This window comes from Coregonus clupeaformis, chromosome 10 (assembly GCF_020615455.1).
Source record: "Coregonus clupeaformis isolate EN_2021a chromosome 10, ASM2061545v1, whole genome shotgun sequence".
NCBI classification, from domain to species: domain Eukaryota; kingdom Metazoa; phylum Chordata; class Actinopteri; order Salmoniformes; family Salmonidae; genus Coregonus; species Coregonus clupeaformis.
Window position 1 is genome coordinate 49552367 of NC_059201.1, and position 25616 is coordinate 49577982.

The 25616-nt window shown below is 42.3% G+C and overlaps 1 protein-coding gene across 2 annotated transcripts in view; it reads right to left on the reverse strand.

The window, feature by feature from the left end:
• The window catches only part of LOC123491626 (LHFPL tetraspan subfamily member 4 protein-like), an 83110-nt gene that overhangs the window by 6116 nt on the left and 51378 nt on the right, over positions 1-25616 (reverse strand). The window contains exons 2-3 of one of the 2 annotated variants that reach the window (XM_045223072.1): positions 23360-23599; positions 2895-2911 (exon numbers count right to left, since the gene is read on the reverse strand). In XM_045223072.1, coding sequence (XP_045079007.1) covers positions 2895-2911; positions 23360-23599 — 257 coding nt within the window. The remainder of the gene's footprint in view (positions 1-2894; positions 2912-23359; positions 23600-25616) is intronic. The other variant, XM_045223073.1, reaches the window with a different exon arrangement.

Below are 25616 nucleotides of genomic sequence, written 5' to 3' on the forward strand. Positions count from 1 at the left end.
GTAGGCCACACAGTCAGAGACGGCGGAGCGATTTTTTGACAGGGGGTGCAGGATTATTTGTTGTTGCCTGATTTAGATATGTTTCTGAATATAATATGACACTTTGGTAGGCTTTTTGTTAGTCAACTTGTCTATAATTAGATACATGCAGCTTCTCTGTCACTATATGTTGCCTTAGAAGACTAAATAAACCTTTGCTCACCAGAATAATGTCATAAATCGATAGAATGAATGCTTCAATGTAGTTGACATCGGTAAAGTTCTCTCTGTGATCTCTGCTTCTTTCGCCAAGCAAAGACGTTTAGGGACCGGAGAGAAAATGCAATAACCAAAAAAAGTTTGACCGGTTCTAAGGAAAAAGAAAGTGCTGAAATCTCTTATGATGCTGATAAAGATAGTACCTCTACAGACGGTATCTAACGCTCAAAATTCTTAAATAAATAAATCATATTTCTCCACTCCTGTTCCCGAATAAACATTTTGTGTACATTTGGAGTATAATATTACTGCAAGCAATACTTAATTCTGCAGGAGTTAATATTAAGGCTATGTGAGAGGTTATACACTGAGTGTACAAAACATTAAGAACACTTGCTCTTTCAATGACATAGACTGAGCAGGTGAATCCAGCTGAAAGCTATGATCCCTTATTGATGTCACTTGTTAAATCCACTTCAATCAGTGTAGATGACAGTGAGGAGAGGGGGGGGGGGCAACTCAATATTAGGAAGGTGTTCTTAATGTTTTGTACACTCAGTGTAGACCTAGAGTCAGTGTCCAGATTTCAGTTTCCATTTAACCCATCTGAACAGTAGGCTACAGTTCCTTTGATGTACCATGGGCCTATTTGAAGTTCCCATCTTGTGACTGTCAAATTTGTATAGCGCATCTCACAATCATCACACATAATATAGCCGGCACTGCTATCATCCTCTTTTATCACTTCACCAAATATTTCCCAAACATTACTTTCCTGTCCCTACCTTCTCTTTATTTTCAACTCTCCATTTCGCAGCTTTTCTCTTCTTGAATTAAACTCCGATATTGTCCTTTTTGCCTCTGTGGATCGACAATAACTCTTTCTGCCCGTTCCCAAAAGCATTTAACCATTGGCATGTAGGCCATTTGGCCCGTGTACAGTTAGGCCCTAAAACTTAAGCTTAAGCACTAATGGCAGATTGCCAAAAATAATGAAAGCAAAACCTCAATGTAGCCTATAGATATAAATTGCACAAGAATTATACATTTATGAATTTTTTTTAACGTACTGTTTTCTATTTATTCAATCCAGCCGTCACCCACCCACCCTTCATCCACACAATATTTCATGACCCTAAACCCGCCCGCCCCGCGGATATAACCGAGAGGACTGCGGGTTATGAGTCAACCTGCGCATCACTAGTACACATCACACACACGCCGGCGCATGAGCAAACAACACAGATACAGTGCCTTGCAAAAGTATTCATCCCCCTTGGCGTTTTTCCTATTTTGTTGCATTACAACCTGTAATTTAAATGGATTTCTATTTGGATTTCATGTAATAGACATACACAAAATAGTCCAAATTGGTGAAGTGAAATGAAAAAAAATAACCATGAAGACCAAGGAGCTGTCCAAACAGGTCAGGGACAAAGTTGTGGAGAAGTACAGATCAGGGTTGGGTTATAAAAAAAATATACAAAACTTTGAACATCCCACGGAGCACCATTGAATCCATTATTAAAAAATTGAAAGAATGTGGCACCACAACAAACCTGCCAAGAGAGGGCCGCCCACCAAAACTCACGGACCAGGCAAGGAGGGCATTAATCAGAGAGGCAACAAAGACACCAAATATAACCCTGAAGGAGCTGCAAAGCTCCACTGCGGAGATTAGGAGTATCTGTCCATAGGACCACTTTAAGCCGTACACTCCACAGAGCTGGGCTTTACGGAAGAGTGGCCAGAAAAAAGCCATTGCTTAAAGAAGAAAATAAGCAATCACATTTGGTGTTCGCCAAAAGGCATGTGGGAGACTCCCCAAACATATGGAAGAAGGTACTCTGGTCAGATGAGACTAAAATTGAGCTTTTTGGCCATCAAGGAAAACGCTATGGCGCAAACCCAACACCTCTCATCACCCCGAGAACACCATCCCCACAGTGAAGCATGGTGGTGGCAGCATCATGACGTGGGGATGTTTTTCATCGGCAGGGACTGGGAAACTGGTCAGAATTGAAGGAATGATGGATGGCGCTAAATAAAGGGAAATTCTTGAGGGAAACCTGTTTCAGTCTTCCAGAGATTTGAGACTGGGACAGAGGTTCACCTTCCAGCAGGACAATGACCCTAAGCATACTGCTAAAGCAACACTTGAGTGGTTTAAGGGGAAACATTTAAATGTCTTGGAATGGCCTAGTCAAAGCCCAGACCTCAATCCAATTGAGAATCTGTGGTATGACTTAAAGATTGCTGTACACCAGCGGAACCCATCCAACTTGAAGGAGCTGGAGCAGTTTTGCCTTGAAGAATGGGCAAGATGACTGTGACTAGATGTGCCAAGCTTATAGAGACATACCCCAAGAGACATGCAGCTGTAATTGCTGCAAAAGGTGGCTCTACAAAGTATAGACTTTGGTGGGGTGAATAGTTATGCACGCTCAAGTTCTGTTTTTCTGTCTTATTTCTTGTTTGTTTAAAAATATATATATTTTGCATCTTCAAAGTGGTAGGCATGTTGTGTAAATCAAATGATACCAACCACCCAAAAAATCTATTTTAATTCCAGGTTGTAAGGCAACAAAATAGGAAAAATGCCAAGGGGGGTGAATACTTTCACAAGCCACTGTACCTTACAACCACAACACACTACAAGGCACAAAGAAAATAGCCATAATAACGGTTGAACTTACCCTGGACACTGCAAAATCTGTGAAGACAGAAGGAGAATTGTTTTGAGTCAACCTCCTTTAGTAGGACTGATGTGAACATCGGGAAATGGTTTTGACTGCACATGTATATTCTATCTAATAATTTTTTCTCATCAAATTGTTTCTAATTTCATCATACATACAGTTTGATTCAGAAAACCATAACCTTTAAAGGCCCTGCGCAGTCAAAAATGTGATTTTCCTGTGTTTTATATTTACAAACCAAATCAAATCAAATTGTATTGGTCACATACATGTGTTTAGCAGATGTTATTGCGGGTGTAGCGAAATGCTTGTGCTTCTAGCTCCGACAGCACAGTAATATATGACAAGTAATATCTAACAATTTCACAACATATACCCAATACACACAAATCTAAGTAAGGAATGAATTAAGAATATATACACATGGACGAACGATGTCAGAGCGGCATGGACTAAGATACAGTTGAATAGTATAGAATACAGTAAATGAGATGAGAAATGCAAGATATGTAAACATTATTAAAATGACTAAGATACCGTAGAATAGTATAGAATACAGTATATACATATGAGATGAGAAATGCAAGATATGTAAACATTATTAAAGTGGCTAGTGTTCCATTTCTTAAAGTGGCCACTGATTTCTAGTCTATGTCTATAAGTGAAGAGGCGACTCCAGGATGCTGACCTTCTAGGCAGAGTTGCAAAGAAAAAGCCATATCTCAGACTGGCCAATAAAAAGAAAAGATTAAGATGGGCAAAAGAACAAAGACACTGGACTTTTTCTTTGCAACTCTGCCTAGGTCAGCATCCCGGAGTTGCCTCTTCACTCTTGACGTTGAGACTGGTGTTTGTGGGTACTATTTAATGAAGCTGCCAGTTGAGGACCTGTGAGGTGCCTGTTTTTCAAACTAGACACTCTAATGTATTTGTCCTCTTGCTCAGTTGTGAACCCGGGGCCTCCCACTCCTCTTTCTATTCTGGTTAGAACCAGTTTGCGCTGTTCTGTGAAGGGACTAGCAAACAGCGTTTCTTGGCAATTTCTCGCATGGAATAGCCTTCATTTTTCAGAAGAAAGTTATTTGTGTCTGGCCATTTTGAGCCTGTAATCGAACCCACAATTGCTGATGATCCAGATAATCAACTATTCTCAAGAAGGCCAGTTGTATTGCTTCTTTAATCAGCACAACAGTTTTCAGCTGTGCTAACATAATTGCAAAAGGGTTTTCTAATGATCAATTAGCCTTTTAAAATGATAAACTTGGATTAGCAACACAACGTGCCATTGGAACACAGGACTGATGGTTGCTGATAATGGGCCTCTGTACGCCTATGTAGATATTCCATTTAAAAAAATCAGCCATTTCCAGCTACAATAGCCATTTACAACATTAACAATGTCTACACTGTATTTCTGATCAATTTGATTTTCTTTTAAATGGACAAAAAAATTGCTTTTCTTTCGAAAACAAGGACATTTCTAAGTGACCCAAAACTTTTGAACGGTAGTATATATATATATATATATATATATATATATATATATACAGTGAGGGAAAAAAGTATTTGATCCCCTGCTGATTTTGTATGTTTGCCCACTGACAAAGAAATGATCAGTCTATAATTTTAATGAACAGAATAACAACAAAATAATCCAGAAAAACACATGTCAAAAATGTTATAAATTGATTTGCATTTTAATGAGGGAAATAAGTATATGACCCCCTCTCAATCAGAAAGATTTCTGGCTCCCAGGTGTCTTTTCTACAGGTAACGAGCTGAGATTAGGAGCACAGTCTTAAAGGGAGTGCTCCTATCTCAGCTTGTTACCTGTATAAAAGACACCTGTCCACAGAAGCAATCAATCAATCAGATTCCAAACTCTCCACCATGGCCAAGACCAAAGAGCTCTCCAAGGATGTCAGGGACAAGATTGTAGACCTACACAAGGCTGGAATGGGCTACAAGACCATCGCCAAGCAGCTTGGTGAGAAGGTGACAACAGTTGGTGCGATTATTCGTAAATGGAAGAAACACAAAATAACTGTCAATCTCCCTCGGCCTGGGGCTCCATGCAAGATCTCACCTCGTGGAGTTGCAATGATCATGAGAACGGTGAGAAATCAGCCCAGAACTACACAGGAGGATCTTGTCAATGATCTCAAGGCAGCTGGGACCATAGTCACCAAGAAAACAATTGGTAACACACTACACTGTGAAGGACTGAAATCCTGCAGCGCCCGCAAGGTCCCCCTGCTCAAGAAAGCACATATACAGGCCCGTCTGAAGTTTGCCAATGAACATCTGAATGATTCAGAGGAGAACTGGGTGAAAGTGTTGTGGTCAGATGAGACCAAAATCGAGCTCTTTGGCATCAACTCAACTCCCCGTGTTTGGAGGAGGAGGAATGCTGCCTATGACCCCAAGAACACCATCCCCACCGTCAAACATGGAGGTGGAAACATTATGCTTTGGGGGTGTTTTTCTGCTAAGGGGACAGGACAACTTCACCGCATCAAAGGGACGATGGACGGGGCCATGTACCGTCAAATCTTGGGTGAGAACCTCCTTCCCTCAGCCAGGGCATTGAAAATGGGTCGTGGATGGGTATTCCAGCATGACAATTACCCAAAATACACGGCCAAGGCAACAAAGGAGTGGCTCAAGAAGAAGCACACTAAGGTCCTAGAGTGGCCTAGCCAGTCTCCAGACCTTAATCCCATAGAAAATCTGTGGAGGGAGCTGAAGGTTCGAGTGGCCAAACGTCAGCCTCGAAACCTTAATGACTTGGAGAAGATCTGCAAAGAGGAGTGGGAGAAAATCCCTCCTGAGATGTGTGCAACCCTGGTGGCCAACTACAAGAAACGTCTGACCTCTGTGATTGCCAACAAGGGTTTTGCCACCTATTACTAAGTCATGTTTTGCAGAGGGGTCAAATACTTATTTCCCTCATTAAAATGCAAATCAATTTATAACATTTTTGAAATGCGTTTTTCTGGTTTTTTTGTTGTTATTCTGTCTCTCAATGTTCAAATAAACCTACCATTAAAATGATAGACTGATCATGTCTTTGTCAGTGGGCAAACGTACAAAATCAGCAGGGGATCAAATACTTTTTTCCCTCACTGTACATTTTATGGACACAGTCAATTTTACAATAATTCTATTTCGTTTGTTTTTACTCCTGAACTTCCTCTACCCTCAACCTCTCCGATCATTTTCATGATGTCCATCCAGTTTGCCTCTACATTCCATATCCCCCAAACTGTGCTATTTCACAAAAGCTCTCAACCTATATACTTATTATGAACACAGTATGTTCTACATTAGTTATTTTGTTGTTATTAGTTGTTATTAGTCCCAACCCTCAGCTACATTCAACCCCTCCCATCTATCTCTTAACACCATCCATATTGGATTTCTACTTGCCATATATTTCTCAACTGTACTGTGATGTTTCACAAAAGTTCTGAACCATTCTATTCTCATTGTTTCTACAGATTGTACATTGAAAATAAATTTTTTTTCTAAAAGTATTATTATATTATTGATTGATTGACTATGACTTTCAGATCACCCAGTAGTGCTATCTGCAGGGTTAGCTCCAGGTAAATATTGCAAACTTTCAGCCATTCCTGGACCTGTGACCTAAAACAAGTTACAAATGGACAGTACCAAAACAAATGATTCTGTCTCTTTGCAGCAAAATCTGCAGAGCTGGGAAGATTGTATCCCCCATCTAAATAACATTATATTGGTTGCAAGAATTTTGTATAATAATTTAAATAGAAAAATTATACGTTTTGAATTCGGCGTCGTTTTGCGTATCAGTTCATAAACCATTTGCCATGGAATCGGTACGTCAAAAATCTCTATATCCCAACTATTTTGCAATCTATATAGGACGGCTGTCAGTCCTTTGGTCCTTAAATGAAACTGGTATACTTTTTTATTTATCACAATTTTCTTTAACCAATTATGGTCTTTAATGCAGGGCCGACAGAAAAGTTCCTTACTTTTTCCCCCTTCCACTTTCATCTTCAATTTTTGCGGTAATGCTGCAATTATTTGGTTGTAATTTTGGGTAGAGCAGACATTTCCATATGTTTTTGTTAGCTACATGTGCAACATAACTCCACCAGTCCTACCTATGATATCGTTTACGAATATTATACTTATTTTATTTTATTTTATTCAAAGAATAATGGTTTTTTATCAATTAGTATATTTGAGTTTAACCACAATATTTGTTGCATTATTTGTTCTGGCGTTTCTGGCGGATTAAATTGAAATTGCAACCAACTTTCTATGGCTTATTTTAGAAATAGTGATATTTGGGAGATTATTTCCTTTTCAAATAACTGAAAGTGAGAGGTTGTAATCTGAATAAAGGGGAAAAGGCCATTCTTGAACATGGGGTGAGACAATCTTACTAATTTGCTAGAGAACCAGCTTGGATTTAAGTATTACTTTTGTATGACTGAAGCTTTTAGTGATAGGTCTAATGCTTTAATATTTAATAATTTCTGTCCTCCGAATTCATATTCATTATATAAATAGGCCCGTTTAATTTTGTCTGGCTTGCCGTTCCAAATAAAATGGAATATTTTTTTCTCATATAATTTTAAAAACAGTTCGCTAGGCGTAGGCAAGACCATAAGCAAATAGGTCAACTGGGATAATACTAAAGAGTTAATCAGGGTGATTTTTCCACAAATAGACAGGTATTTACCTTTCCATGGTAGCAAGATCTTATCTATTTTTGCTAACTTTCTATTAAAATGTATTGGAGTGAGATCATTAATTTCTTTTGGGATATGCTAACAGTTCGATGGCCATAATAAATAGATATGCCGATAGTGGACAACCTTGTTTTACTCCTCTTGACAGTTTGAAACTTTCTGAGAAATAGCCATTATTTACTATTTTACACCTAGGGTTACAATACATGATTTTAACCCATTTTATACGAAATTCTCCAAAATTGAAACGCTCCAGTTGTACTTTATCAAACGCCTTTTCAAAGTCAGCTATGAATAGCAGACCTGGTTTCCCAGATTTTTCATAGTGTTCTATTGTTTTCAGTACTTGCCTTATATTATCTCCAATGTATCGTCCATGTAAAAAACCTGTTTGATTAGAATGAATAATGTCTGACAATACCTTTTTCATTCAATTTTTTAAATGGACTGGATCTTTATATTTCCCACTTGTATCCTGTTTCAGTAATAATGAAATCAGACCTTCTTCTTGAGTGTCTGATAATCTACCATTTACATAAGAGTGGTTAAAACATGCTAATAACGGTCCTCTGACTATATCTAAAAAGGTTTGGTATACCTCAACTTGTATGCCATCCAACCCTGGAGTTTTCCCGGACTCAAAGTCTTTAATTGCATCCAGAAGTTCCTCCTCTGTAATTTCACCTTCACATGAGTCTTTCTGTATGGCTGTTAATTTTACATTATCAATAGAAGAAACAAAATCCATACAATTAGCTTCAGTTAGAGGAGATGGAGGCAACTGAAACGAAAACATATGTTTAAAGTACTTGGCTTCCTCCTTCAAAATATCATTTGGTGAATCATGGGTGACTCCGTCATTTGTAACCAGTTTCAGTAAATTATTTTTGGTAGCATTTCTATGTTGAAGATTAAAAAATAATTTGGTGCATTTTTCCCCATATTCCATCCAGTTTGCTTTATTTTTATAATATATTACACTTGAGCTTTCTTGAATAAATTCCTCCATTTCTAATTTATTCTGAGCCTTTATGTTACAGTTTTTATAGCAATCTATCTGTTCTGTTAGACCTTCTATTTCCTTTGTTAGTATGGACTCTTTTGACCTAAATTGCTTTTGTTTTTCGAGATGAGTACTGAATTGCATGGCCTCTCAAGGCACATTTGTGTCGAGTACTGAGGATACGAAGAGGTAGGACGCAGATGCAGGAATCAACAATGTAAAGGTGTACTTTAACACTGAGCAAGAGAACGACATGACACTAACAATCACACACTGAACAGTACAGGGCTATATTTAAATTTTAGTCATTTAGCAGACGCTCTTATCCAGAGCGACTTACAGTTAGTGAGTGCATACATTTTCATACTGCCCCCCCCCCCCCATGGGAAACGAACCCACAACCCTGGCGTTGCAAGCGCCATGCTCTACCAACTGAGCTACAGGGGTGGTGATGAGATGATGAGGTGCAGGTGCGCTGGAGGTGATTAGGGTGCGTTGGGTTTCCATTCTGGTGTTGCCGAGGTGGTGCGCTCAGACCGGTGGCTCAGTATACCGGCGAATCAGAGAGCCGGAGGGGAGCAACGGGATGAGACGTGACAAAATTTAAAAGTGTCCCATACAATAAGGGGATTTGCTGTACCTATGTTATGTCGGAAAAATTCAGCTATAAATTCCTCTCTCCTAGTTAAAAACAAGTTATCATCCAATAGGCTTTGATTAAATTTCCAATATCCTCGCCCACGTGGAATTCAGTAAGAGTAATGTATATGCCAATGATATGATGGTCCAACCGCATTCTGTCCCCTATCAACACTTTTTTAACATTTGGTGCCAACGAAAATGACATAAGAAAGAAGTCAAGACGACTAGCTTGATTGAGTCTCCGCCATGTACATTGCCTTGCAAAAGTATTCATTCCCTATTTTGTTGCATTACAACCTGTAATTTAAATTGATTTTTATTTGGATTTCATGTAATGGACATACACAAAATAGTGAAATGAAAAAAATAACTTGTTTCAAAACATTATAAAAAATCAATAACGGAAAAGTGATGCGTGCATATGTATTCACCCCCTTTGCTATGAAGCCCCTAAATAAGATCTGGTGCAACCAATTACCTACAGAAGTCACATAATTAGTTAAATAAAGTCCACCTGTGTGCAATCTAAGTGTCACATGATCTGTCACATGATCTCAGTATATATACACCTGTTCTGAAAGGCCCCAGAGTCTGCAACACCACTAAGCAAGGGGAACCACCAAGCAAGCGGCACCATGAAGACCAAGGAGCTCTCCAAACAGGTCAGGGACAAAGTTGTGGAGAAGTACAGATCAGGGTTGGGTTATAAAAACATATCTGAAACTTTGAACATCCAACGGAGCACCATTAAATCCATTATAAAAAAATGGAAAGAATATGGCATCACAACAAACCTACCAAGAGAGGGCCGCCCAGTCATGGACCAGGCAAAGAGGGCATTAATCAGAGAGGCAACAAAGACACCAAAGATAACCCTGAAGGAGCTGCAAAGCTCCACAGCGGAGATTGGAGTATCTGTCCATAGGACCACTTTAAGCCATACACACAGAAAAAAGCCATTGCTTAAAGAAAAAAATAAGCAAACACGTTTGGTGTTCGCTAAAAGGCATGTGGGAGACTCCCCAAACATATGGAAGAAGGTACTCTAGTCAGATGAGACTAAAATTGAGCTTTTTGGCCATCAAGGAAAACGCTATGTCTGGCGCAAACCCAACACCTCTTATCACCCCGAGAACACCATCCCCACAGTGAAGCATGGTGATGGCAGCATCATGCTGTGGGGATGTTTTTCATCGGCAGGGACTGGGAAACTGGTCAGAATTGAAGGAATGATGGATGGTGCCAAATACAGGGAAATTCTTGAGGGAAACCTGTTTCAGTCTTCCAGAGATTTGAGACTGGGATAGAGGTTCACCTTCCAGCAGGACAATGACCCTAAGCATACTGCTAAAGCAACACTCGAGTGGTTTAAGGGGAAACATTTAAATGTCTTGGAATGGCCTAGTCAAAGCCCAGACCTCAATCCAATTGAGAATCTGTGTTATGACTTTAAAGATTGCTGTACACCAGCAGAACCCATCCAACTTGAAGGAGCTGGAGCAGTTTTGCCTTGAAGAATGGGCAAAAATCCCAGTGGCTAGATGTGCCAAGTTTATAGAGACAAACCCCAAGAGAATTGCAGCTGGGATGAATACTTTCGCAAGCCACTGTATATCTCACTAGGTCAGGATATCTAAGCCTCCATATATCCACTAGTTCTAATGTATCCATGACATTCATGATTTCCTCAAGAGCATGAGGGTGATAGTTTGTAGTGTGATTTCCTTTACGGTCCATTGAGCTATTTAAAATAGTGTTATAATCTCCCACCATAATAATAGAGTCTTGTATTGCATGCAGGGTTGATAATTTATTATATATATTTTCAAAAATGTGTGGATCATCCTTATTTGGTCCGTAAAGGTTAATGAGCCATATCTGTTTATGGTCCAATAACATATTTAAAATCATCCATCTACCTTGTGGATCTGTTTGGACAATTTGCACATTCTGATCAAAATTACTGTTAAATAATATCATCACAACTTTTGAGTTCCTTTGCCCATGGGAGAAGTATATTTCGCCCCCCCAGTCCTTTTTCCACACAACTTCATCTAGAATTGTTGAATGAGTTTCCTGTAAACAATAGATATTATATTCCTTCTCTTTGAGCCAGGTAAATATTGTTCTTCTTTTCTTATTATCTGCTAAGCCATTACAATTATAACTGGCTATACTTACAGTATTTCACCATTTACCATAATGAGATACACATTTCAAATCTATTTATCATAATATATGTTTGTAAATTTACCATTAAAAAGTACCATAGTGATTGATTGTCCATATAGCTGTACCATGATATTTGCATTGCTACTAAGTAACCCTCCAATTGTTCTCCACTATTACCCCCGCTAAAGCCCCTCTCCATCCTAAATTGGGTTGTCATCCCAGTGATCGGCAGACCACCCCCGTCCCCCCGGATCCCTAGGCCCCCCGAGAGGCCAGGACCCATCCTTTGAAAACAGCACACAGTGCCACCCACAAAACAGAAGCAGGTCAACCACCAAAAGCCTTTCCAATGCTCTCACCTCAATTTGCTTTATATATAGCTATTAAAAATATAGATCTATTCAAATATCTTGCATATTGTAATTTCCATCATTATTGATTAATATGCGTAATAATGTCAGCAGTTCATGCAAAGGATTGTTACCTATAACCCGGATTGCCATTGCATTACATTACATTTTTGTCAAGCAATTATTATTTTAGCAAACAATTATATTGTGGTTTATCCTATATTCTCCCTAACATCCTTACCCCCTTGCAACAGATGTGGGATACACACACACACACACACACACACACACACACACACACACACACACACACACACACACACACACACACACACACACACACACACACACACACACACACACACACACACACACACAACCCCTTTCCTCCACAATCATCCATAAGCGCAGATGCTCAACGGTTGTTACATCCCAGAGCCCAACTCAAAAAAAGGACCTGATTTACGAATGTATATACAGTTATAGCTGTTTGAGAAATCATGCAAGATTGAGCAAAAATTTACAAAAATGTGAGATTTGATTAACCTATATCAAGTCCTAGGTGACGGAGATCAGATCCACCCCATTCCCCTGAAACACACACACTCTGGTCCCCTGTTGTAACCATTTTCCCAAGCATCTCTGTGCAGTCTGACCTTTGATTATTTTGTGCCACCAGGGCCAGAATAATATGCTCCCTCTCTGATTGTCTGAGTGTGACCCCCTCCCCATGGGTTACTGCAGCCAGTGTTGCCAGCACTGCCACTACCTGGGTGGGGGTACCCCACCGGAATCCCCACCCGGCTAGGTACAAGGTCGTCAAGGTTCTCATTAACAGCTTTGAGAATTTCCTTGTATATTATGCTCTCCCATCAGGGGGCTCTGGCTTTGTAGGACCAACCCTGCCAGGCAGGCTCAGAATCTTGAGGGGGCGGTGCTGCTCTCGTAGGTCTCTGACCGCATGTATCTTTCTGTTTTGGCTGCATATAGGCAACTTACAGCAGGGCCATAAAACAGATGGGGACTTCTCTTTGGTGTATGGGTCGCTCAGGTGGGTGTCTAGAGCCTCGAGCTTAATGATGAGCTAGGAGGGTACTATGGTGTTGAATGCTGAGCTTTAGTCAATGAGCAGCATTCTTACATAGATATTCCTCTTGTCCAGATGGGATAGGGCAGTATCCAGAGTGATGACGATTGCATCGTCTGTGGATCTATTGGGGCGGTAAGCAAATTGAAGTGGGTCTAGGGTGGCAGGTAAGGTAGAGGTGATATGATCCTTGACTAGTCTCTCAAAGCACTTCATGATGACAGAGGTGAGTGCTACGGGGCGATAGTCGTTTAGTTCAGTTACCTTTGCTTTCTTGGGTACAGGAACAATGGTGGCCATCTTGAAGCATGTGGGGACAGCAGACTGGGATAGGGAGAGATTGAATATGTCCGTAAACACACCAGCCAGCTGGTCTGCGTATGCTCTGAGGACACGGCTAGGGATTTCGTCTGGGCAGGCAGCCTTGCGGAGGTTAACACATTTAAATGTTTTACTCACGTCGGCCACGGAGAAGGAGAGCCCACAGTCCTTGGTAGCGGGCCGCGTCGGTGGCACTGTGTTATCCTCAAAGCGGGCGAAGAAGGTGTTTAGCTTGTCCGGAAGCAAGACGTCGGTCTCGGCGACGTGGCTGGTTTTCCTTTTGTGTCTGTAGATCCTGCCACATACGTTGTGTCGGAGCCGTTGAATTGCGACTCCACTTTGTCTCTATACTGACGTTTTGGTTGTTTGATTGCCTTGCGGAGTGAATAACTACACTGTTTGTATTCTGCCATATTCCTAGTCCCCTTGCCATAGTTTAATGCGGTGGTTCGCACTTTCAGTTTCACGCAAATGGAGGGCGGGGGAGGGCCTTGTAAGCGTCGCAGAAGTTTGAATAACAGTGGTCCAGTGTTTTAGCAGCGCGGATACTACAGTCGATATGTTTATAGAACTTCGGCAGCCTAGTTCTCAAATTTGCTTTGTTAAAATCCCCAGCTACAATAAATGCAGCCTCAGGATATGTGGTTTCCAGTTTGTATAAAGTCCAGTGAAGTTCTTTTAGGGCCGTCATGGTATCGGCTTGAGGGGGGATATACACGGCCGTGGCTATAACGGAGGAAAATCCTCTTGGGAGATAATACGGTCGGCATTTGATTGTGAGGTATTCTAGGTCAGGTGAACAAAAGTACTTGAGTTCCTGTATGTTACTACAATTACACCATAAGTCGTTAATCATGAAACACACACCTCCGCCCTTCTGCTTCCCGAAGATATATTTATTTCTATCTGCGCGATGAACTGAGAATCCCTCTGGCTGGACCGATTCCGACAGAGTATCCCGAGAGAGCCATGTTTCCGTGAAACAAAGTATGTTACAGGCCTTGATGTCTCTCTGGAAAGAAATCCTTGCCCTGAGCTCATCAACTTTGTTATCCAAAGACTGAACATTAGCGAGTAATATACTCGGAAGCGGTGGGTGGTGTGCGCGCCTCCTAAGTCGAACCAGCAGGCCGCCTCGAGTGCCTCTCCTCCGCCGGCAATGTTTTGGGTCGGCCTCTGGAATCAGTTCAATTGCTCTGGGGAGAGCGAACAAAGGATCTGCTTTGGGGAAGTCGTATTCCTGGTCGTAAGGCTGGCAGTTCTGGTGAGTTACCGCCGCTCTGATATCCAATAGTTCTTCCCAGCTGTATGTAATGACACAAAACATTTCCTGACCTAATAATATAAAATAATATAAAAAACAAAATACCGCAAAGTTTCCTAAGAGCTAGTCGCGAGGCTGCCATCTCCGTCGGCGCCATCAATAAACCGTGCACCATCAATTGAGGTTGGAATAATACTGTGAAATTATGATAATGCCCTTTTAGTGTAAGAGCTGTTTGAAAAGACCGCCTAACATTTCTGCCTGTTTCGGTTGGATGGAATTTAGGCCTGCCTGGTTACGTCACCAGGCAATACATTAGTTAATAGACCAATAAGAAAGAGTGTTCCAAACCTCTGCCAAAAAAAGCTCGTTTTCAGTCCCCCAAATGTGTTAAAAACAACTTTATATGGCCTATATCAGGGATGGGCAACTTAATCGGGGTGAGGGCCAAAAAAAATCTGAACTCATCATCGGGGGCCGCAGTGGCATAAACGTCTGCATACGCACATCCATACCCACACGTAGTCAGAGCTGGCCCTAGCCTTTTGGGGGCCCTAAGCTAAATTTAGTTTCCCCACCTTGCAAGCAAAACAAGTTTTTGACTTAATTTCTTGCAATTCAATACATTTTGCCATGGGGCATAGAGAAAATGTTGCAATTTTAAAGCAAATTTGTTGCAATTCTACTCATTTTGCCATGGGGTGGAGAGAAAAATAACAGCTTTACAGCACATTTCCTGCAATTCTACAAATTTTGACGTAGGGTGGAGAGAAATGTTTGCAGTTTTTAATATGATATCTGAGTGAGAGTGACTAACAAAATCAATGGGTCGGTAATTCAACCATGATTACTACACGTTTAGATAGCTGGCCACTAGACTTATTTACCACTCTAAAAATGGGCTAATTGAGTGACTGACATAACAAAATAAAAACTGTTGATGCACAACCAAATTTCTAAATTGCACCTTGTGTATACTACTATTCTAACTCTCAACAGTAAGCTGAGACACCGACTGAGTTAAATCCCGCTATGGCCTTGGATGAACAATGAAACAGACAAAGCTTCAATACAGGACTAAGATTGAATCCTACTATACCGGCTCTGACACTCGTCGGATGTGGCTGGGCTTGCAAACTATTACGGACTACAAAGGGAAACCCAGCTGCGAGCTGCCCAGTGACGCGAGCCTACCAGACGGGCTAAAAGCCTTTTATGCTCGCTTCGAGGCAAGCAACACTGAAGCATGCAGGAGAGCACCAGCTGTTCCGGACGACTGTGTGATCACGGTCTCTGTAGTCGATGTGAGCAAGACCTTTAAACAGGTCAACATTCACAAGGCCAGATGGATTACCAGGACGTGTACTCAGAGCATGCGCGGACCAACTGGCAAGTGTCTTCACTGACATTTTCAACCTCTCTCTGACCGAGTCTGTAATGCCTACAGTACATGTTTCAATCAGACCACCATAGTCCCTGTGCCCAAGAAAGCGAAGGTAACCTGCCTAAATGACTACCGCCCTGTAGCACTCACGTCAGTAGCCATGAAGTGCTTTGAAAGGTTGGTCATTGCTCACATCAACGTCATCATCCCGGAAACCCTAGACCAACTCCAATTCGCATACCGCCCCAAAAGATCCACAGATGACGCAATCTCAATTGCACTCCACACTGCCCTTTCCCACCTGGACAAAAGGAACACCGAAGTGAGAATGCTGTTCATTACCTACAGCTCATCGTTCAACACCATAGTGTCATCACTAAGCTAAGGACCCTGGGACTAAACACCTCTCTCTGCAACTGGATCTTGGACTTCCTGACGGGCCGCCCCCAGGTGGTAAGGGTAGGCAACAACACATCTGCCACGCTGATCCTCAACACGAGGGCCCATTAGGGGTGCGTGCTTAGTCCCCTTCTGTACTCCCTGTTCACCCATGACTGCGTGGCCAAGCACAACTCCAACACCATCATTAAGTTAGCTGGCGACACAACAGTGGTAGGCTTGATCACTGACAACGATAAAACAGCCTATAGGAAGGAGGTCAGATACCTGGCAGTGTGGTGCCAGGTCAACAACCTCTCCTTCAACGTCAGCAAAACAAAGGAGCTGATTGTGGACTTCAGGAGGAACCAGGCTGGGCACGCCCCCATCCTCATCAACAGGGCCGCCTTGGAGACGGTAAAAAATGTCAAGTTCCTCTGCGTACACATCTCAGAGGAGCTGAAATGGTCAAACTACACAGACACCCCGGTGAAGAAGGAGGCTGAAGAAATGTGGCCTGTCCCAGAGGGTCCTCACAGTGTTTTACAGGAGCACCATCGAGAGCATACTGTTGGGCTGCATCACAGCCTGGTATGGCAACTCCAACGCCACTGAATGCAAGGTTCTACAGAAGGTGGTACGCTCAGCCGAAAGCATAATTGGGTGCTTCCTGCCTGCCCTCCAGGTCACCTACAACACCAAGTGTCGCAGGAAGGCCAAGAAGATCATCAAGGACCTCAGCCATCCGAGCCACGGTCTGTTCTACCCGCTTTCATCATTCAGACGCGGGCAGTATCGGAGCATCATGGCAAAAACTGTCAGACTAGCCAATAGCTTCTACCCCCAGACCATCAGGCTGTTGAATAGCCACCACTAGTCAGCTATCTGCTCCCCCTGTACCCCTCCTGTCCCCCGGACTTCCAAACGTTTACTCTTGAACTTATTTAGGCTTGCCATAACAAAGGGGTTGCATACTTATTGACTCAAGACATTTCAGCTTTAAATGTTTTATTAATTTGTAGAAATATCGAAAAACATAATTCCACTTTGACATTATGGGGTATTGTGTGTCAGGCTGTAACACAACAAAATGTGGAAAAGGTCAAGGGGTGTGAATACTTTCTAAAGGCACTGTAAGTCAAGGGGTATGAATACTTTGTGAAGGCACTCTCTACACTCACCCGCAGTTTATTAGGTACACCACCCCGTTCATGAAAATGGATCGCTCCTACAGACAGTGAGTCACGTGGCCGTGGATTGCTATATAATGAAGGCAGACAGGCATCGAGGCATTCAGTTACTGTTCGATTGAACATTAGAATGGGCAAAACGAGTGACCTAAACGACTTTGAGCGTGGTATGCATAGAAATGTAGTATAGTGTATTTTCCTTCTATCGCAGGTTAAACCAACTGTTCATCCCCAAGGGTTGTTGAATAAGACTATTCCTCTTGGGTGGCTCAAATAGGATTTGCAACTCAGTCGGAATTCTATCCAAATTCTGGCCTCCCGCGGTGAGAACCAGTGGGAGGTCTGGAGTGGGAAGCAGAGGAGGGAGACCCTCTGAAAAATGTGCCAGGAAAATATCCCTCGCAATCCATCGGACACGGGCACGGTTCCCAACACGCAAACATGTCCACATCTGCCCTTCGATGCTCCATCGTATCTTATTCAAACAAAAAAGTGGTTTAATTGTTTACATTTTTTGGCTTATTTTTCATGTATAATTGTTTTCCCAATTGCATTTCAGGGCGTCATATTTCTATGACTGAGAGAAAAGACGAAGCAGTCATATCGTAATGAAACGAATCATGACGCTGTGAATGAAGCTATTTTATCTGATGAAGAATAAATAAATACAGATGGGGGAAACAGCAGAGTGGATTAAGGCAAAAACAAATAACGCCAGTGGAGTTCTGGCACAGTGCCACCAGGTTTGGTTGTTGACGCAACACCGATCCTCAGGCAACTACAGATGCCTTAACACCCCCCTCCACACACACACTGCATCCCCCCAATCTTGTGCTATCCCAGAGAACCCCAACCCTCCATCCCTGCTATCTTGCCCCCCACCCCCTCCAACCTCATTTACCCCCTCCCACCTCATTTACCCCCTCCTTAAACCTGATGAAACAAAATGAGCATCCAGATGAGGGATGATAGGGAGAGAGAGAGAGGAGGGGGGGTGGGGAGAGAGAGAGACGGGGAGGAAAGAGAGACATTAATCGAAAGGGGGAGAATCGAGGAGGAATGATTGGAGGAATATTGGAAAATGTATGTGTGAGAGAGGGAGAGGGAGAGAGAGGGAAGAAGGAGGGAAAGCAGGCACAGCTGCAGAGTGCCAAGTCGCTTGGGAGAGAGAGCAACCGCAGCCTTATCCTGCTTGAATCTGACACGTAACCATGGAAACTTCCTCAATAGAATCAGAGGGCTATGAAGGAATTTTCCTGCCTCTGATCATGCTGCAACATCCCTCATCACGACGCTAACAATATTTATGGTAAATCATACAAATATACAGACGCACCAAATCTAGATAGAGCGGCGTTGTCTCGTTATGCAACCCTTAGACAGCACACATTGAAATATGAAATACACTGACATTTTATAAAGGGAACAGTGGGTAGATGATTGAAAACCTGGATGATGTAATGCACACAACTAATTTAATATCCCTTGATCTTCAAGAATAGGACTTGGAAATATGGAAGTATAGATTAGCTTAATTGTTTTACCTGAGCATAACCCCAAAACTAAGGACTTATTAGCCAGCCCTACTCTGTTGTTTATGATTTAGTTGTCATGGAGGACTGATTGGGCTCATTGATTCGAGTTGAAAAATAAATGCTGCGCTCATGGAATGGAATGCTTTGAGCACTACCGAAAAGTGCTATTTACATGAGAAAAATGTATGCCATATGCTGCATTTGCTATAGGCCTATTGTTTACCTTTTTGTTGGTGACACTTTGATATCTTGATAATATGCAGCGGTTTAAAGGGCAAGTCCACAGTTGAAACAATAATAAAACGGCCGCCCCGCCTCTGTTTTGGTAAAAAGCTAAGGGATGGGCCTGGAGAAATGTAACCACTCTCAGATTAGTAGACAGAGCTATGGATGCAAGGACTAACCATCCATGATATCACAATTATTGTTTTACCATGTTATGAGGCTATACAGTGTTTGTTTACATTTACAATGTTTACAAACATTGGAGAAAACGAGCTTATATTTTGGGTTCTGATGAGGTGTGAAAGTTGAACTAAGCTCATGAGGCATTTACAAGTTATATTCTTCAAAAATCAATGATATGTATATAGTCCAAAAATGGATGTAGCAACTACAGATTGCCCCTTTAAGTCTATCAAAAGTGTGCGAGTTTGATCACGTGTCCATTAGGCCTATGGATTTTTTTTTATCAGCATGAATTCGATTGAGCAATAAAAGCCCCACTTTTATTCCATAGGCTGGCATCCGCACTATGCAGCTGCTGCAAGAGCGCATTTTTCACTGGCTGTCCACTGGTTTCAAAAACATTGATTGATAGGCAGCTTAAACTTCTTGAATTCAACCATTATTGGGTTCAAATACACATTTAGATTTGTGAACAGCCATCCACAACAATCGCAATCCGTAAGGCGCAAATAGCTAAATGAGAGACCAGCAGTGTGATGCATTTATCAATAATACATTATAGCCTCCCGAGTGGCGCTGTGCCACTAGAGATCCTGGTTCGAATCCAGGCTCTGTCGTAGCCGGCCGCGACCGGGAGACCCACGGGGCGGCGCATAATTGGCCCTGCGTCGTCCAGGGTAGGGGAGGGAATGGCCGGCAGGGATGTAGCTCAGTTGGTAGAGCATGGCGTTTGCAACGCCAGGGTTGTGGGTTCAATTCCCACGGGGGGCCAGTATGAAAAATAAAATAATGTATGCACTCACTAACTGTAAGTCGCTCTGGATAAGAGCGTCTGCTAAATGACTAAAATGTAAATGTAAATATCAGCATCGTCCGTAGACTACACCACTGCTGTCGTTGTTAACTCCAAGCGTTTTTTTCAAGTCGGATAATCTTTGGATGCCGACAGCAGTCGCACCATTGGAAGACATAGTTTGGACTGTAGACCACAGAAGCCTATTGCTGCGCTTTTCCCACGATCCATCAAACACATTTGGTGTGTCATCATAGTGGTCTCTGACTTGTGGTCAGACTCGCTACGGCATAACAAACTTAAACATGCGCCTTTTTTCAATACTGATTTGAATGTCATTGAGAAAACAGAGACGTGTCAAATATTTATTTTCGCAAACATCCTTTCTGAATTTAAAAGTAATCCTAGAAGTAATCATCTACTTTTTCAAAAGTATCCGTAATCTGATTACAATATTTTAGCTGGTAATGTAAAGGATTACAGTTACAGTTTTTTTGTAATCCATTACATGTAATCCGTTACTCCCCAATCCTGGCGGTGTTGCACTATAGCTGTAGCTAGCGGTTTTCATTTTGAAACAGCTAGCTACACCACATGACCAAAAGCATGTGGACACCTGATCGTCGAACATCTCATTCCAAAATCATGGGCATTAATATGGAGTTGGTCCCCCCTTTGCTGCTACAACAGTCTCCACTCTTCTGGGAAGGCTTTCCAGTAGATGTTGGAAAAAAAATAACTATCATTTTGATTTAATGTATTTTCCATAGCGTAATCTATGGATTTGAGAGTAGTTGCATTTCTCCAACCCCATTCCTCAGCATTTTACTGAAACTGTGGTGGGGAGACACTTTGTTAATGTTTCAATTAAGAATTGCGGCTTTAAACACCTTTAATAGAGTAGTAGTGGTGTTATATGGTGCAATCCTCTAGTGAGTGATTTACTTTTGTGCCATCAAGCAAAACTTCTGAATTCGAGAACGAAATTCGAAGTATTGCAAACAAAAAGACTGATATTGAAAACAAAATGTAATCCCAGAAATATTGATAGTAAAACACATGAAAAATACGTGAAGAATTAACATGTGAAACTTCACACGTGTCCGAAAACCACGTGTCTGTCTCGTGAACATTTCAACAACCAACATTAAATAATAATTCACGTGAAATTTTTTACGGGTTTGAAAAGCACAGTTTTTTTTTTTTTTTTTTTCATGTGTTTATTTGTAAGGGTGCTGTGTGTGTGTACGTGCCTAGAAGAGAGCAGCGGTGGACGAGGGACTGTTCTCCCTGTTATGTGATGGATGAACAGTTGTAAGTGCTGCTCCAGAAAAAGAGGACATATGCCCATAAGATACAGTGTTATGAATAAATGACCAGGGAGGTACACTATGTGGACACCTGCTCGTCGAACATCTCATTCCAAACATCATGGGCATTAATATGGAGTTGGTCCCCCCTTTGCTGCTATAACAGCCTCCACTCTTCTGGGAAGGCTTTCCACTAGATGTTGGAACATTGCTGCGGGGACTTGCTTCCATTCAGCCACAAGAGCATTAGTGGGGTCGGCACTGATGTTGGGCGATTAGGCCTTGGTCGCAGTAAGCGTTCCAATTCATCCCAAAGGTGTTCGATGGGGTTGAGGTCAGGGCTCTGTGCAGGCCAGTCAAGTTCTTCCACACCAATCTCGACAAACCATTTCTGTATAGACCCTGCTTTGGGCACATGGGCATTGTCATGCTGAAACAGGAAAGGGCCTTCCCCAAACTGTTGCCACAAAGTTGGAAGCAGAGAATTGTCTAGAATGTCATTGTATGCTGTAGCGTTAAGATTTCCCTTCACTGGAACTAAGGAGCCTGAACCATGAAAACAGCCCCAGACCATTATTCCTCCTCCACCAAATTTTACAGTTGGCTCTATATTTTCGGGCAGGTAGCGCTCTCCTGGCATCCGCCAAACCCAGATTTGTCTGTCGGGCTGCCAGATGGTGAAGCGTGATTCATCACTCTGGAGAACGCTTTTCCACTGCTCCAGAGTCCAATCGCAGTGAGCTTTACACCACTCCAGCCGACTGCGCATGGTGATCTTAGGCTTGTGTGCGGCTGCTCGGCCATGGAAACCCATTTCATGAAGCTCCCGACGAATAGTTCTTGTGCTGATGTTATTTCCAGAGGGAGTTTGGAACTCGGTAGTGAGTGTTGTAAGGCTATTCTTCTGCCAATGTTTGTCTATGGAGATTGCATGGCGGTGTGCTTGCTGTGAGTTGAGCATGGAGACTTGTTTGTGGCAAATTTCAAACTCAAAACCACTACATTGAAACTTGATGCGCAATAAAATAATACAAAAGGACAGGGCTGGTTTTGAAGTTTCATCACTTGTATTAAAACATAGAGAATGCCAAAATAATACAAAAGGACAGGGCTGGTTTTGAAGTTTCATCACTTGTATTAAAACATAGAGAATGTCAAAATAATACAAAAGGACAGGGCTGGTTTTGAAGTTTCATCACTTGTATTAAAACATAGAGAATGCCAAAATAATACAAAAGGACAGGGCTGGTTTTGAAGTTTCATCACTTGTATTAAAACATAGAGAATGCCAAAATAATACAAAAGGACAGGGCTGGTTTTGAAGTTTCATCACTTGTATTAAAACATAGAGAATGTCAAAATAATACAAAAGGACAGGGCTGGTTTTGAAATTGCATCACTTGTATTAAAACAAGAGAATGCCAAGAGTGTGCAAAGCTGTCATCAAGGCAAAGGGTGGCTATATGAAGAATCTGAAATATAAAATATATTTGGATTTGTTTAACACTTTTTTGGTTACTACATGATTCCATATGTGTTATTTCATAGTTTGATGTCTTCACTATTATTCTACAATGTAGAAAATAGTACAAATAAAGAAAAACCTTGAATGAGTAGGTGTTCTAAAACTTTTGACCGATAGTGTAGCTGCATAGCATTTTGTAAACCAAATGCATTGCTTGATATATGACAACAATTAGCATTAGCCACTGGTGTCTCAATAACCTAGCCCATCTGTTAAATGGGCAATGCTTTATTTTACAGTCCTGCTGGTAAGATGTGGTAAAAAAATGGGACTTTTGGCGCATAATAAAACAAATGCCGATAGCATAGATTAGCATTAGCCTAGCCATCAGTCTAGCCTAGCGTCATTAGCGCCTCACCTTTCTGTTCTGCTTTAAGCTGCTCCTCCAGCTGGAAGTCGTTCTGCCGGTTGCCCAGCACGAAGGCCAAGAAGGAGAGGATGAGGGCGTCCATGATGCCAACGATGGCCAGCATGTAGGCCCAGCGCACCGAGCAGTTCCCCAGTGTGTACTTCCCCGTCTCCTCGCCACACATGTCGCGCACCACCTCAGAGTCCCAGCCGTCCGGAAAGATCATACAGCCCAGGATCAAACACACGGCTATGAGAGAGAGAGAGGAGGGGGAGAGAGAGGAGGGGGAGAGAGAGGAAGTGAGCCCTAGCTATAAGAGGTGCGCGTCGACTACCACACCACAGAGTCATCTATAAATCAGGTTGAAAGACCACACTGCCACTGTATGTTTTAGCGTACTCGCTTGAGACAGGATGAAGTGTACAGTTTGGGGTGGAGGGGGTTGTATGGGAAGTGTCATGAGGGAGGGGTGGAGAGGTAGATTGAGGGGGGATGGTATGGGGGTTTAATATATGGGGGTGAACAAATGGGAACAGTGTTGTTTTGTTAGGGGTACTATAGTACTATATGGTAAAGTTGGCGCCGGAGGGGATGGCTGCCGTTTTATGGACTCTTAACCAACCGTGCTATTTTGTGTGTTTTTTTGCATTGTTTATAACTTATTTTGTACATAATGTTGCTGCTACTGTCTCTTATGACCGAAAAGAGCTTCTGGACATCAGAACAGCGATTTCTCACCTTGAACTGGACGAATAATTTTTCTTTAATGAGTCGGACGAGAGGGCTTTGCTCCAGACACCCGACAGGGCCCTCATCCCCGTCATTCACAGTAGATAGAAAATAAGATATCGCGGAAGGAGATCGAGGTACCTGGTAAGGAGCCGGTGACGAGTGGCTAATCTGCCTTTGCCATCGATACTATTGGCCAATTTACAATCGCTTGATAATAAAGTGGACGAATTACAGGCAGGAATATCCTACCATTGGGACATTAAAAACTGTAATATCTTATGTTTCACCGAGTCATGGCAGGATAGAACGGCAGCCTCTGGTAAGACAAGGGGTGGCGGGCTATGTATATTTGTAAACAACAGCTGGTGAAAGATATCTAAGGAAGTCTCGATGTTTTGCTCGCCTAAGGTAGAGTATCTCATGATAAGCTGTAGACCACACTATCTACCAAGAGAGTTTTCATCTATATTCTTCGTAGCTGTCTGTTTACCACCACAAACCAATGCTGGCACTAAGAACGCACTCAATGAACTGTATACGGCCATAAGCAAACAGGAAAACGCTCATCCAGAGGCGGCGCTCCGAGTGTCTGGGGACTTTAATGCAGGGAACTTAAATCTGTTTTACCTAATTTCTACCAGCATGTTAAATGTGCAACCAGAGGGGAAAAAAACTCTAGACCACCTTTACTCCACACACAGAGACGCATACAAAGCTCTCCCTCGCCCTCCATTTGGCAAATCTGACCATAATTATATCCTCCTGATTCCTGCTTACAAGCAAAAACTAAAGCAGGAAGCACCAGTGACTCAGTCAATAAAAAAGTGGTCAGATGAAGCAGATGCTAAGCTACAGGACTGTTTTGCTAGCACAGACTGGAATATGTTCCGGGATTCTTCCGATGGCATTGAGGAGTTCACCACATCAGTTACTGGCCTCATCAATAAGTGCATTGATGACGTCGTCCCCACAGTGACTGTACGTACATACCCAACCAGGAGCCATGGATTACAGGCAACATCCGCACTGAGCTAAAAGGTAGAGCTTCCGCTTTCAAGGAGCGGGACTCTAACCCGGAAGCTTATAAGAAATACCGCTATGCCCTCCGACGAACCATCAAACAGGCAAAGCGTCAATACAGGACTAAAATCGAATCATACTACACCGGCTCCGACGCTCGTTGGATGTGGCAGGGCTTACAAACTATTACAGACTACAAAGGGAAACCCAGCCGCGAGATGCCCAGTGACACGAGCCTACCAGACGAGCTAAATTACTTCTATGCTTGCTTCGAGGCAAGTAACACTGAAACATGCATGAGAGCATCAGCTGTTCCGGACGACTGTGTGATCACGCTCTCCGTAGCCGATGTGAGTAAGACCTTTAAATAGGTCAACATTCACAGGGCCAGACGGATTACCAGGACATGTACTCCGAGCATGCGCTGCCCAACTGGCAAGTGTCTTCACTGACATTTTCAACCTCTCCCTGTCTGTCTGTATTATCAACATGTTTCAAGCAGACCACCATAGTC